Source organism: Notolepis coatsorum (assembly GCF_963971535.1).
Source record: "Notolepis coatsorum genome assembly, contig: SCAFFOLD_70, whole genome shotgun sequence".
Lineage (NCBI taxonomy): Eukaryota > Metazoa > Chordata > Actinopteri > Aulopiformes > Paralepididae > Notolepis > Notolepis coatsorum.
The window spans coordinates 427,018-443,408 of record NW_028174564.1 but is presented as its reverse complement, the minus strand read 5'-3'; the positions used below and the strand labels follow the sequence as shown (position 1 = coordinate 443,408).

Sequence of the window (16,391 nt, the reverse complement as noted above, 5' to 3'; positions counted from 1 at the left end):
TGTATGTAGTGTTAATATAATGTTGTTATTGAGTACTGTATGTAGTGTTAACACTTTGGTTGCCTTGGGTTAAATTAATGATATACCATAGATTGCCAGCGCTATTTGTCTATGGAGAAAGTCCCCTTCTTTGCAGGGCTATAACTTTTTAAATTCTATTGCTACATTGCCATTATTAGGGCCCATTCAAAGTCCTATATGTATTGTTCATTGTGTAGCAACGTTAAACTTTTTCATTCACATATTCATAGTAAAGTATGGTCTAATGTATAAGTATGTTTTCATCTCTTTCTGCAGCTTTCTCCAGAACGTGATATATAGCCCCAAATGCATTATATTGATGATGAAATACAGTTTGATGGCAATCAGCGCGATATAAAAAATTCCAACTAGACGTACTTCTAGAAGTTACTACACGTCATCTGATGTTGACCGGATGGGCGAGGGGGCGTTTATAATTCCGTGGGCAGCGTTATACCAATCATCTAATGTGGGTCAAATGTTGATAATAGCAGTTAGTATCTAAGACGGTAACGTTACACGCTAAAACTCACCCCAGTCTCCGCGCGCCGTTGGGCGATCATCGTCGAGTAGACATTTTATCATTATGGGATATATTTTTACCCGGTCCATCTCCAGCTTGTATAATGGTATATACGTCCAAATCATGTTGTTTATCGAGTTATTGCCAATCGATCACCGTGTAGCGTGACGAGCCAGAGTCCCATGAACCATAGCGAGCGCCCGGAAGTACTACGGTCGTCATGACAACCTCTATTCAACATCCTGTTAAAGTGATTGCGCCGATCGGCCACCAGATGGCGCTCCTGAACCGCCAGAGAGCTCAGTGGGTCCTGCTGGTGGATCTCAGGCCAGCGGATGGGGAATATGAATCCGATCGCAGATTTTTGAAATATTGATATAAGGACGCTGTACAGCGTCCCCCGGCAACTTTAGCATGGCCAGCAAAGACGTGAAAAGACGTGTCCCGGCAGTCAAAGTGTTAATATAATGTTGTTATTGAGTACTGTATGTAGTGTTAATATAATGTTGTTATTGAGTACTGTATGTAGTGTTAATATAATGTTGTTATTGAGTCCTGTATGTAGTGTTAATATAATGTTGTTATTGAGTACTGTATGTAGTGTTAATATAATGTTGTTATTGAGTACTGTATGTAGTGTTAATATAATGTTGTTATTGAGTACTGTATGTAGTGTTAATATAATGTTGTTATTGAGTCCTGTATGTAGTGTTAATATAATGTTGTTATTGAGTACTGTATGTAGTGTTAATATAATGTTGTTATTGAGTACTGTATGTAGTGTTAATATAATGTTGTTATTGAGTACTGTATGTAGTGTTAATATAATGTTGTTATTGAGTACTGTATGTAGTGTTAATATAATGTTGTTATTGAGTACTGTATGTAGTGTTAATATAATGTTGTTATTGAGTACTGTATGTAGTGTTATGTTGTAATGTTGTTATTGAGTACTGTATGTAATGTTGAGTTGTAATGTTGTTATTGAGTCTGACGTTATTATTAGGGCTGACCTTCTAATATTTTTTTGTAATTCGAAGCTTCGGGCCGAGATTCTATTTTAATTAGAAGCTTCGAGATAATTTTTTTTATTTATTTATTTTTTATATATATTTATGTTGTGGGACTTGTACAGCACTTTGTTCAACTTTGTCAGTGCTGTAAAGTTTAAAGGGGAACTATTTGACTTTCTTTCTCTATTTTGGCAATTTTACACAATTCCTGTGAGTCTATGGAACACCTCTGTAAGTTTAAAAAAAATTATTCATTGTTTTGTATTTCTAATCAAGTACTCAAAAACAGCATTTTTCTACCTCAAGATCTTAAGCTGTTTTGAGGTTGGGCTCCAACCACTGTGTGGCCTGGTGCCAACTGCCACATCAACTGCCACATTATTATGCAACTGAGAAATCTCTGACATCACAGATATGCACATTTTCAGATGACTCAGTTCAGTGAGGGTGAATATTGTGAGAGGAGAATTGGAAGAATGCGCCAATATGAAAATTAGAGACATATATCCTATTAATATAAGTCCACATAGCTAGGAAACAATGCTAAACACTGAAAAAGGCCATTTATAAGATAGTTCCCCTTTAAACCTTTTTAAATCTTAGACAAACAAAACACTTTGCTTTCATGAAATATTTTAAGCCGTCATTTGAAGCTTTATAAAAGCAGCACAATGAACACAAATCTGTCAGTGCCGAGTCCGACCTCATCTTAAATAACAAACAGCATTGCTTGTTGTAGTTACCAAAGAGAGGCAAGAGTTGATTTTGCACAAAAAATATAATAAATAAATATCATATTTTTTTTATTTTTTATAATTGAATTTAATTTTCATATTCGAATCCCATGCCCATCGAACGAAGCTTCGAAGTATTTAAGACAGCCCTATTGTGAGTACTGTATGTAGTGTTAAGTTGTAATGCTATTATTGAGTACTGTATGTAGTGTTAATGTTGAGTTGTAACGTTATTATAATGCCACCTCCTAAATAATATGTCTTGTTTTAAAATAAAGGTTCTGTCTGGTTGATAAAGAGGAGATGTCAGCTTCTGTTGAATTGAGGTCATGCTTGCTGCAACATAAACACCAATGATTTACTGCTGCAAAGGGAAAGGTTGCAAAACTCAAAACAGGTTGTAGCAGCTTAACAATATAAATAGAAAACTGATATGTTGATAATTTGTGTTTATATAGTATAAACACCTACATATATTTAGGTAGTTTGCACTAGTTTCAGACAGAACCCAGCATGGACATGAGCACTGTGCTTATGTCCTTCCAAACAGTACTCACTTTCAGCCAGCAGAGGTCACTCTTGTACAATGATTGCCACAGAGATGTCTTTCTGGGATTGAGTTGTGAATCAGTGTTGCTCACAGACAGTACCATCAGACCGTGAGGCCCACAGTACTATCAGTACTATCGGTACCATCACCAGACCTGTTGGCTCTGTAGTGGACTGTAGGGGGCGCTGTTGACTCTGTAGGCTCTGTAGGGGGTGCTGTTGGCTCTGTAGTGGACTGTAGGGGGCGCTGTTGGCTCTGTAGAGGGTGCTGTTGGCTCTGTAGTGGACTGTAGGGGGCGCTGTTGGCTCTGTAGGGGGTGCTGTTGGCTCTGTAGTGGACTGACTGTAGGGGGTGCTGTTGGCTCTATAGTGGACTGTAGGGGGTGCTGTTGGCTCTGTAGTGGACTGTAGGGGGTAGTGTTGTCACGATACTGGAATTTCGACTTCGATACGATACCTTGAAAAGTATCGATACTTCGATACAATTTTTTTTTTTTTTTTTTTAACAAATTTAGCTTTTGTTGCTGGTTGATTCTCCTCAGCTTCGAGTCTGGTACTATAAGATAAGATAAATATAACACTTTTAAAACCCTTTGTTTATCTTTAGATCACACATTTAAAAATAACTGTTCATCTCACTTCAATCATTTTCATTGCAAATGCAGAACATGGTATTTTCTCAAGCAGACAGATGTAAACACTGTAATCTGTGTTGCATGTACCTCACAAACTGAACAGTTAGTAACAGTTTTTATTTAAAGATAACGAGAGCAAGCGAGAGAGAGAGAGAGGTATCGGTAGATAGAGAGAGAGAGAGAGAGAGGTAGCGGTAGATAGAGAGAGAGAGAGAGAGAGAGCGAGAGAGAGAGAGAGAGGTAGCGGTAGATGGAGAGAGACAGAGAGAGAGAGAGAGGCTATGCTCGGAGCATTTTAGTAATGTTACATTTTCAACAAGATTGCTGCTATTTAAACACTTGGTGGAAACGGGGTAACGTTAACCTTATGTCGACTGTAGTATTGTATGACCTCGACATAACATTTACACGTTAACGTTACTCCGTTTCCATGCAGTATTTATAACGGTGGCCAGCTAAGCTAAGGGGGCTAACAGTTAGCCCACCCACAGTCTGTGAATCAGAGCAGAGTAGGGCGGGTCTTCACGGAATGCGTGTTGTCTTTCAACGGGTCGGAGTCAGAGCGAGAGTTGACAGCGCGTTTACAGGTAGTCTAATCTGCAGGTACTGTAGCGAGTAGCATACTTTTTACCAGCAGGCAGCTAGTAGAAAAATATGGCATGTTCAAAGATGGCCAGTAAAATAAAAGTCAACAGTGAAAATCGCTGCAATTCAAAGGTGAATGGACTGAAAAATATGCGTTCATCCTCCCTCCAACCAGCACAATGTGCCAAGAAACGGTAGCTCTTGTGAAGAGTGGCAATTTGAAACGCCAATACGAAACAAAACACAGTTATTTTGATGCAACCTTTCAGCACTAAGAACCACAAAAATAAATGGAATGAAATCATCATATCAAGCTGCAAGCAGAATTATTGTTAAAGTTATGTCGCAACGATAAAAAGCAACCAAGTGTCACTGCTCACTCAGTGGCATGGGTGTTGGCTAAACACAAGAAGCCATTCTCTGATGCATAAATAATAAAATAATGTATGACTGAAGTGATGGAGACCATGTTTGAAGGCAAACAAAAGCAAATCCTCCTCAGATAGCACAGCAACCAGAATAACTGAAATACTGGCTGTGATAGAATAAAAAAAAATCACAGTGCATTTCCATAGCTGTGGATGAGTCCACTGACACCACTGAGAATGCTCAGTTGCTGGTGTTTTTGAGGTTTTATGATGAGGCAAAGGGGTAGTTTGTTGATGTATTAATACATTTTTGGAATACTTGAAACCCTTTTTTTGTGGAATATTTGATGCGGCCCAGCCTCACCCAGACTCTACCTCCAGCGGCCCCCAGGTAAATTGAGTTTGAGACCCCTGCTGTAGGGGGTGCTGTTGGTTCTGTAGTGGACTGTAGGGGGTGCTGTTGGCTCTGTAGTGGACTGTAGGGGGTGCTGTTGGCTCTGTAGTGGACTGTAGGGGGTGCTGTTGTCTCTGTAGTGGACTGTAGGGGGTGCTGTTGGCTCTGTAGTGGACTGAATGTAGGGGGTGCTGTTGGCTCTGTAGTGGACTGTAGGGGGTGCTGTTGGCTCTGTAGTGGACTGAATGTAGGGGGTGCTGTTGGCTCTGTAGTGGACTGAATGTAGGGGGTGCTGTTGGCTCTGTAGTGGACTGTAGGGGGTGCTGTTGGCTCTGTAGTGGACTGTAGGGGGTGCTGTTGGCTCTGTAGTGGACTGAATGTAGGGGGTGCTGTTGGCTCTGTAGTGGACTGTAGGGGGTGCTGTTGGCTCTGTAGTGGACTGAATGTAGGGGGTGCTGTTGGCTCTGTAGTGGACTGAATGTAGGGGGTGCTGTTGGCTCTGTAGTGGACTGTAGGGGGTGCTGTTGGCTCTGTAGTGGACTGTAGGGGGTGCTGTTGGCTCTGTAGTGGGCTGTAGGGGGTGCTGTTGCCTCTGTAGTGGACTTAATTTAAGTATTATTTATTAAAAAATATATTTTCTTTTATTTTTTTTTAAATCATTCTGCCTCATTGACATCATAGAGTTATGTCAGCAGCAGCTCCAGCAGTTTGTCTGGAAGACGAGTCGATACACAAACACAACAGCAATGATTGCTTTTCTCCAATAGACATTTTGCCAAAACAAACAAAAATTAAGATCTTGTGTATTACCAATTTAAAGGTGAATGTCACCAATTTTATAATTGACATGGATGTTATTACTGTGTCCAGGGACAGTTCAGGCGATATTTGTGAACATTCACTAACACACTCCAAAGCTCTAGAAATCTGAAAGAACCTTAACATTTGTGATCAAATCTGGGGATGCTCCAGGGAGAATGAATTGGACACAACATTTGTGGGCCCATAACATTTTTGAGCTCTTGCACCCAAAGGAAGTTCAAATTCTGGTTTAGACCGGTTTGTATTCGGATATGTGAACCTGGACGTAGTGATGAACGAACCCCACATTCAGTGTCGACGGAGCCGTCCCAGAGCTGCCCTCCAGGTCACATGGTCATGGCTTCCCTCCAGGTCACATGGTCATGGCTTCCCTCCAGGTCACATGGTCATGGCTTCCCTCCAGGTCACATGGTCATGGCTTCCCTCCAGGTCACATGGTCATGGCTTCCCTCCAGGTCACATGGTCATGGCTTCCCTCCAGGTCACATGGTCATGGCTTCCCTCCAGGTCGCCTATTGCTTATTAACAGCGAAGGAGTGCGCCGAATGCTTCCGCGTTATCCCTGATTGGCTGCGACACGCCCCGCGGCAGAGCGGAGCGGCAGAGCTTGCGGCATTATTTAGCCGTAAACCGCCATGATTCTCATTCGAAGCTTAGCTCACCTGGCAGCGCTGCGGTCCTGCGGTCCGTTGGTTTCAAGTTCGAATCCCATACATTTTTTTTATTTTTATTTTTTTAACGTGTATTCTTTCGCCGGTTAAGGTTAGGCATGGTTAAGGTTAAGGTTAGGCATGGTTAAGGTTAGGCATTGTTTCGGAGTTGGTTAAGGTTAGAAAGGTTAAGTTTAGGCGCTGTTAAGGAGCTGGTTAAGGTTAGCGTTTGTCTTAGAGAATGGCAATAGACAGCCTATTTCCGCACTGCCGCTCTCTCGCGCTGCTGCGGTCACATGGTCACATTGTCACATTCTTGCACTCCTCCGCTGTTAGAAAGCAACACGCCTCCAGGTCACATGGTCATGGCTTCCCTCCAGGTCACATGGTCATGGCTTCCCTCCAGGTCACATGGTCATGGCTTCCCTCCAGGTCACATGGTCATGGCTTCCCTCCAGGTCACATGGTCATGGCTTCCCTCCAGGTCACATGGTCATGGCTTCCCTCCAGGTCACATGGTCATGGCTTCCCTCCAGGTCACATGGTCATGGCTTCCCTCCAGGTCACATGGTCATGGCTTCCCTCCAGGTCACATGGTCATGGGTTTGTTGATGTGTGGGGAATATAAAGCTGCTTATTTATCTCCACAGCAGAAGTTTGATGATGTGTGGGGAATATAATGCTGCTTATTTATCTCCTCAGCAGAAGTTTGATGATGTGTGGGGAATATAATGCTGCTTATTTATCTCCACAGCAGAAGTTTGATGATGTGTGGGGAATATAAAGCTGCTTATTTATCTCCACAGCAGAAGTTTGTTGATGTGTGGGGAATATAAAGCTGCTTATTTATCTCCACAGCAGAAGTTTGTTGATGTGTGGGGAATATAAAGCTGCTTATTTATCTCCACAGCAGAAGTTTGATGATGTGTGGGGAATATAAAGCTGCTTATTTATCTCTACAGCAGAAGTTTGATGATGTGTGGGGAATATAAAGCTGCTTATTTATCTCTACAGCAGAAGTTTGATGATGTGTGGGGAATATAAAGCTGCTTATTTATCTCCACAGCAGAAGTTTGATGATGTGTGGGGAATATAAAGCTGCTTATTTATCTCCACAGCAGAAGTTCGTCCGCTGTTCTGTCCGCGCAGAAGTGAGACACCTGCGGAAAGTGCTTTGTCATCGACTAAATGTGGATAAACACCAGGTCAGTCACTATGCTGCTCACATGATAAACACCTGGTCAGTGCTGCTGACATGATAAACACCTGGTCAGTGCTGCTCACATGATAAACACCTGGTCAGTGCTGCTGACATGATAAACACCTGGTCAGTGCTGCTGACATGATAAACACCTGGTCAGTGCTGCTGACATGATAAACACCTGGTCAGTGCTGCTGACATGATAAACACCTGGTCAGTGCTGCTGACATGATAAACACCTGGTCAGTGCTGCTCACATGATAAACACCTGGTCAGTGCTGCTGACATGATAAACACCTGGTCAGTGCTGCTGACATGATAAACACCTGGTCAGTGCTGCTGACATGATAAACACCTGGTCAGTGCTGCTGACATGATAAACACCTGGTCAGTGCTGCTGACATGATAAACACCTGGTCAGTGCTGCTCACATGATAAACACCTGGTCAGTGCTGCTCACATGATAAACACCTGGTCAGTGCTGCTGACATGATAAACACCTGGTCAGTGCTGCTGACATGATAAACACCTGGTCAGTGCTGCTGACATGATAAACACCTGGTCAGTGCTGCTGACATGATAAACACCTGGTCAGTGCTGCTGACATGATAAACACCTGGTCAGTGCTGCTCACATGATAAACACCTGGTCAGTGCTGCTCACATGATAAACACCTGGTCAGTGCTGCTGACATGATAAACACCTGGTCAGTGCTGCTGACATGATAAACACCTGGTCAGTGCTGCTGACATGATAAACACCTGGTCAGTGCTGCTGACATGATAAACACCTGGTCAGTGCTGCTGACATGATAAACACCTGGTCAGTGCTAGGGATGGGAATTGATAGGATTTTATCGATACGATTCCATTATCGATTCTGCTTATTGATTCGATTCTTTATCGATTCTCTTATCGATACCTGATCAATTTATAATTTAAATAAATAAATTGGAAATGCAACAGAACTAAGCTGGTTAGAATAACAACATGCAACTTGACATTTCTGATTGTCATTTATTGTTGAGCCCCCATGTCAGGGGCGACAGTGGCTTCGGAGGTAGAGCAGTCGTCTGGCAATCCGGAGGTTCCCGGTTCGATTCCCGCTCCTCCCGGGCAGCGTGTCGATGTGTCCTTGAGCAAGACACTTAACCCCTAACTGCTCCCGATGAGCAGGTTGGCACCTTGCATGGTTGCCTGCGCCGTCGTTGTGTGAATGTGTGAGTGATTGGGTAAAATGTAAGGAACAAATTGTAAAGCGCTTTGGATAAAAGCGCTATATAAAAAAGCAGCCATTTACCATGTCAGAAAAATACAAAAACATGGACAGGATCCATGATGACAGTAGAGCTTCATATTCAGTAGAGCTCCCAGTCCTACATGATCCATGATGACAGTAGAGCTTCATATTCAGTAGAGCTCCCAGTCCTACATGGATCCATGATGACAGTAGACCTTCATATTCAGTAGAGCTCCCAGTCCTACATGATCCATGATGACAGTAGACCTTCATATTCAGTGGAGCTCCCAGTCCTACATGATCCATGATGACAGTAGAGCTTCATATTCAGTAGAGCTCCCAGTCCTACATGATCCATGATGACAGTAGACCTTCATATTCAGTAGAGCTCCCAGTCCTACATGATCCATGATGACAGTAGAGCTTCATATTCAGTAGAGCTCCCAGTCCTACATGATCCATGATGACAGTAGAGCTTCATATTCAGTAGAGCTCCCAGTCCTACATGATCCATGATGACAGTAGAGCTTCATATTCAGTAGAGCTCCCAGTTCTACATGATCCATGATGACAGTAGAGCTTCATATTCAGTAGAGCTCCCAGTCCTACATGATCCATGATGACAGTAGAGCTTCATATTCAGTAGAGCTCCCAGTCCTACATGATCCATGATGACAGTAGAGCTTCATATTCAGTAGAGCTCCCAGTCCTACATGGATCCATGATGACAGTAGAGCTTCATATTCAGTAGAGCTCCCAGTCCTACATGATCCATGATGACAGTAGACCTTCATATTCAGTAGAGCTCCCAGTCCTACATGATCCATGATGACAGTAGAGCTTCATATTCAGTAGAGCTCCCAGTCCTACATGATCCATGATGACAGTAGACCTTCATATTCAGTAGAGCTCCCAGTCCTACATGATCTATGATGACAGTAGAGCTTCATATTCAGTAGAGCTCCCAGTCCTACATGATCCATGATGACAGTAGAGCTTCATATTCAGTAGAGCTCCCAGTCCTACATGATCCATGATGACAGTAGAGCTTCATATTCAGTAGAGCTCCCAGTCCTACATGATCCATGATGACAGTAGAGCTTCATATTCAGTAGAGCTCCCAGTCCTACATGATCCATGATGACAGTAGAACTTCATATTCAGTAGAGCTCCCAGTCCTACATGATCCATGATGACAGTAGAGCTTCATATTCAGTAGAGCTCCCAGTCCTACATGATCCATGATGACAGTAGAGCTTCATATTCAGTAGAGCTCCCAGTCCTACATGATCCATGATGACAGTAGACCTTCATATTCAGTAGAGCTCCCAGTCCTACATGATCCATGATGACAGTAGAGCTTCATATTCAGTAGAGCTCCCAGTCCTACATGATCCATGATGACAGTAGACCTTCATATTCAGTAGAGCTCCCAGTCCTACATGATCCATGATGACAGTAGAGCTTCATATTCAGTAGAGCTCCCAGTCCTACATGATCCATGATGACAGTAGACCTTCATATTCAGTGGAGCTCCCAGTCCTACATGATCCATGATGACAGAGCTTCATATTCAGTAGAGCTCCCAGTCCTACATGATCCATGATGACAGTAGAGCTTCATATTCAGTAGAGCTCCCAGTCCTACATGATCCATGATGACAGTAGACCTTCATATTCAGTAGAGCTCCCAGTCCTACATGATCCATGATGACAGTAGACCTTCATATTCAGTAGAGCTCCCAGTCCTACATGATCCATGATGACAGTAGACCTTCATATTCAGTAGAGCTCCCAGTCCTAGATGATCCATGATGACAGTAGAGCTTCATATTCAGTAGAGCTCCCAGTCCTACATGATCCATGATGACAGTAGACCTTCATATTCAGTGGAGCTCCCAGTCCTACATGATCCATGATGACAGTAGAGCTTCATATTCAGTAGAGCTCCCAGTCCTACATGATCCATGATGACCGTAGAGCTTCATATTCAGTAGAGCTCCCAGTCCTACATGATCCATGATGACAGTAGAGCTTCATATTCAGTAGAGCTCCCAGTCCTACATGATCCATGATGACAGTAGACCTTCATATTCAGTAGAGCTCCCAGTCCTACATGATCCATGATGACAGTAGACCTTCATATTCAGTAGAGCTCCCAGTCCTACATGATCCATGATGACAGTAGACCTTCATATTCAGTAGAGCTCCCAGTCCTACATGATCCATGATGACAGTAGAGCTTCATATTCAGTAGAGCTCCCAGTCCTACATGATCCATGATGACAGTAGAGCTTCATATTCAGTAGAGCTCCCAGTCCTACATGATCCATGATGACAGTAGAGCTTCATATTCAGTAGAGCTCCCAGTTCTACATGATCCATGATGACAGTAGAGCTTCATATTCAGTAGAGCTCCCAGTCCTACATGATCCATGATGACAGTAGAGCTTCATATTCAGTAGAGCTCCCAGTCCTACATGATCCATGATGACAGTAGAGCTTCATATTCAGTAGAGCTCCCAGTCCTACATGGATCCATGATGACAGTAGAGCTTCATATTCAGTAGAGCTCCCAGTCCTACATGATCCATGATGACAGTAGACCTTCATATTCAGTAGAGCTCCCAGTCCTACATGATCCATGATGACAGTAGAGCTTCATATTCAGTAGAGCTCCCAGTCCTACATGATCCATGATGACAGTAGACCTTCATATTCAGTAGAGCTCCCAGTCCTACATGATCTATGATGACAGTAGAGCTTCATATTCAGTAGAGCTCCCAGTCCTACATGATCCATGATGACAGTAGAGCTTCATATTCAGTAGAGCTCCCAGTCCTACATGATCCATGATGACAGTAGAGCTTCATATTCAGTAGAGCTCCCAGTCCTACATGATCCATGATGACAGTAGAGCTTCATATTCAGTAGAGCTCCCAGTCCTACATGATCCATGATGACAGTAGAACTTCATATTCAGTAGAGCTCCCAGTCCTACATGATCCATGATGACAGTAGAGCTTCATATTCAGTAGAGCTCCCAGTCCTACATGATCCATGATGACAGTAGAGCTTCATATTCAGTAGAGCTCCCAGTCCTACATGATCCATGATGACAGTAGACCTTCATATTCAGTAGAGCTCCCAGTCCTACATGATCCATGATGACAGTAGAGCTTCATATTCAGTAGAGCTCCCAGTCCTACATGATCCATGATGACAGTAGACCTTCATATTCAGTAGAGCTCCCAGTCCTACATGATCCATGATGACAGTAGAGCTTCATATTCAGTAGAGCTCCCAGTCCTACATGATCCATGATGACAGTAGACCTTCATATTCAGTGGAGCTCCCAGTCCTACATGATCCATGATGACAGAGCTTCATATTCAGTAGAGCTCCCAGTCCTACATGATCCATGATGACAGTAGAGCTTCATATTCAGTAGAGCTCCCAGTCCTACATGATCCATGATGACAGTAGACCTTCATATTCAGTAGAGCTCCCAGTCCTACATGATCCATGATGACAGTAGACCTTCATATTCAGTAGAGCTCCCAGTCCTACATGATCCATGATGACAGTAGACCTTCATATTCAGTAGAGCTCCCAGTCCTAGATGATCCATGATGACAGTAGAGCTTCATATTCAGTAGAGCTCCCAGTCCTACATGATCCATGATGACAGTAGACCTTCATATTCAGTGGAGCTCCCAGTCCTACATGATCCATGATGACAGTAGAGCTTCATATTCAGTAGAGCTCCCAGTCCTACATGATCCATGATGACCGTAGAGCTTCATATTCAGTAGAGCTCCCAGTCCTACATGATCCATGATGACAGTAGAGCTTCATATTCAGTAGAGCTCCCAGTCCTACATGATCCATGATGACAGTAGACATTCATATTCAGTAGAGCTCCCAGTCCTACATGATCCATGATGACAGTAGACCTTCATATTCAGTAGAGCTCCCAGTCCTACATGATCCATGATGACAGTAGACCTTCATATTCAGTAGAGCTCCCAGTCCTACATGATCCATGATGACAGTAGAGCTTCATATTCAGTAGAGCTCCCAGTCCTACATGATCCATGATGACAGTAGACCTTCATATTCAGTGGAGCTCCCAGTCCTACATGATCCATGATGACAGTAGAGCTTCATATTCAGTAGAGCTCCCAGTCCTACATGATCCATGATGACCGTAGAGCTTCATATTCAGTAGAGCTCCCAGTCCTACATGATCCATGATGACAGTAGAGCTTCATATTCAGTAGAGCTCCCAGTCCTACATGATCCATGATGACAGTAGAGCTTCATATTCAGTAGAGCTCCCAGTCCTACATGGTCCATGATGACAGTAGAGCTTCATATTCAGTAGAGCTCCCAGTCCTACATGGATCCATGATGACAGTAGAGCTTCATATTCAGTAGAGCTCCCAGTCCTACATGATCCATGATGACAGTAGAGCTTCATATTCAGTAGAGCTCCCAGTCCTACATGATCCATGATGACAGTAGACCTTCATATTCAGTAGAGCTCCCAGTCCTACATGATCCATGATGACAGTAGAGCTTCATATTCAGTAGAGCTCCCAGTCCTACATGATCCATGATGACAGTAGAGCTTCATATTCAGTAGAGCTCCCAGTCCTACATGATCCATGATGACAGTAGAGCTTCATATTCAGTAGAGCTCCCAGTCCTACATGATCCATGATGACAGTAGACCTTCATATTCAGTAGAGCTCCCAGTCCTGCATGATCCATGATGACAGTAGAGCTTCATATTCAGTAGAGCTCCCAGTCCTACATGATCCATGATGACAGTAGAGCTTCATATTCAGTAGAGCTCCCAGTCCTACATGATCCATGAAGACAGTAGAGCTTCATATTCAGTAGAGCTCCCAGTCCTACATGATCCATGATGACAGTAGAGCTTCATATTCAGTAGAGCTCCCAGTCCTACATGATCCATGATGACAGTAGACCTTCATATTCAGTAGAGCTCCCAGTCCTACATGATCCATGATGACAGTAGACCTTCATATTCAGTAGAGCTCCCAGTCCTACATGATCCATGATGACAGTAGAGCTTCATATTCAGTAGAGCTCCCAGTCCTACATGATCCATGATGACAGTAGACCTTCATATTCAGTAGAGCTCCCAGTCCTACATGATCCATGATGACAGTAGAGCTTCATATTCAGTAGAGCTCCCAGTCCTACATGATCCATGATGACAGTAGAGCTTCATATTCAGTAGAGCTCCCAGTCCTACATGATCCATGATGACAGTAGAGCTTCATATTCAGTAGAGCTCCCAGTCCTACATGATCCATGATGACAGTAGAGCTTCATATTCAGTAGAGCTCCCAGTCCTACATGGTCCATGATGACAGTAGAGCTTCATATTCAGTAGAGCTCCCAGTCCTACATGATCCATGATGACAGTAGAGCTTCATATTCAGTAGAGCTCCCAGTCCTACATGATCCATGATGACAGTAGACCTTCATATTCAGTAGAGCTCCCAGTCCTACATGATCCATGATGACAGTAGACCTTCATATTCAGTGGAGCTCCCAGTCCTACATGATCCATGATGACAGTAGAGCTTCATATTCAGTGGAGCTCCCAGTCCTACATGATCCATGATGACAGTAGAGCTTCATATTCAGTAGAGCTCCCAGTCCTACATGATCCATGATGACAGTAGACCTTCATATTCAGTAGAGCTCCCAGTCCTACATGGTCCATGATGACAGTAGAGCTTCATATTCAGTAGAGCTCCCAGTCCTACATGATCCATGATGACAGTAGAGCTTCATATTCAGTAGAGCTCCCAGTCCTACATGATCCATGACAGTAGAGCTTCATATTCAGTAGAGCTCCCAGTCCTGCATGATCCATGATGACAGTAGACCTTCATATTCAGTAGAGCTCCCAGTCCTACATGATCCATGATGACAGTAGAGCTTCATATTCAGTAGAGCTCCCAGTCCTACATGATCCATGATGACAGTAGAGCTTCATATTCAGTAGAGCTCCCAGTCCTACATGATCCATGATGACAGTAGAGCTTCATATTCAGTAGAGCTCCCAGTCCTACATGATCCATGATGACAGTAGAGCTTCATATTCAGTAGAGCTCCCAGTCCTACATGATCCATGATGACAGTAGACCTTCATATTCAGTAGAGCTCCCAGTCCTACATGATCCATGATGACACTAGAGCTTCATATTCAGTAGAGCTCCCAGTCCTACATGATCCATGATGACAGTAGACCTTCATATTCAGTGGAGCTCCCAGTCCTACATGATCCATGATGACAGAGCTTCATATTCAGTAGAGCTCCCAGTCCTACATGATCCATGATGACAGTAGACCTTCATATTCAGTAGAGCTCCCAGTCCTACATGATCCATGATGACAGTAGACCTTCATATTCAGTAGAGCTCCCAGTCCTACATGATCCATGATGACAGTAGACCTTCATATTCAGTAGAGCTCCCAGTCCTACATGATCCATGATGACAGTAGACCTTCATATTCAGTAGAGCTCCCAGTCCTACATGATCCATGATGACAGTAGACCTTCATATTCAGTGGAGCTCCCAGTCCTACATGATCCATGATGACAGTAGAGCTTCATATTCAGTAGAGCTCCCAGTCCTACATGATCCATGATGACAGTAGACCTTCATATTCAGTAGAGCTCCCAGTCCTACATGATCCATGATGACAGTAGAGCTTCATATTCAGTAGAGCTCCCAGTCCTACATGATCCATGATGACAGTAGACCTTCATATTCAGTGGAGCTCCCAGTCCTACATGATCCATGATGACAGTAGAGCTTCATATTCAGTAGAGCTCCCAGTCCTACATGATCCATGATGACCGTAGAGCTTCATATTCAGTAGAGCTCCCAGTCCTACATGATCCATGATGACAGTAGAGCTTCATATTCAGTAGAGCTCCCAGTCCTACATGATCCATGATGACAGTAGACCTTCATATTCAGTAGAGCTCCCAGTCCTACATGATCCATGATGACAGTAGACCTTCATATTCAGTGGAGCTCCCAGTCCTACATGATCCATGACAGTAGAGCTTCATATTCAGTAGAGCTCCCAGTCCTACATGATCCATGATGACAGTAGACCTTCATATTCAGTAGAGCTCCCAGTCCTACATGATCCATGATGACAGTAGACCTTCATATTCAGTAGAGCTCCCAGTCCTACATGATCCATGATGACAGTAGAGCTTCATATTCAGTAGAGCTCCCAGTCCTACATGATCCATGATGACAGTAGAGCTTCATATTCAGTAGAGCTCCCAGTCCTACATGATCCATGATGACAGTAGAGCTTCATATTCAGTAGAGCTCCCAGTCCTACATGATCCATGATGACAGTAGAGCTTCATATTCAGTAGAGCTCCCAGAGTTACATGGATCCATGATGACAGTAGACCTTCATATTCAGTAGAGCTCCCAGTCCTACATGATCCATGATGACAGTAGAGCTTCATATTCAGTAGAGCTCCCAGTCCTACATGGATCCATGATGACAGTAGAGCTTCATATTCAGTAGAGCTCCCAGTCCTACATGATCCATGATGACAGTAGAGCTTCATATTCAGTGGA

General features: G+C 43.4%; 1 protein-coding gene across 5 annotated transcripts in view; it reads left to right on the top strand.

The window, feature by feature from the left end:
- pcgf1 (polycomb group ring finger 1) overlaps positions 1-16,391 on the top strand; it is a 106,168-nt gene that overhangs the window by 52,648 nt on the left and 37,129 nt on the right. For 2 of the 5 annotated variants that reach the window (XM_084338567.1, XM_084338565.1), the window contains exon 7: positions 7,416-7,499. The exons of 1 other annotated variant lie outside the window; for it this stretch is intronic. In XM_084338567.1, coding sequence (XP_084194693.1) covers positions 7,416-7,499 — 84 coding nt within the window. Of the gene's footprint in view, positions 1-7,412; positions 7,500-16,391 lie in introns of all 5 variants that reach the window. 2 more of the 5 variants (XM_084338566.1, XM_084338564.1) reach the window with 1 other exon arrangement.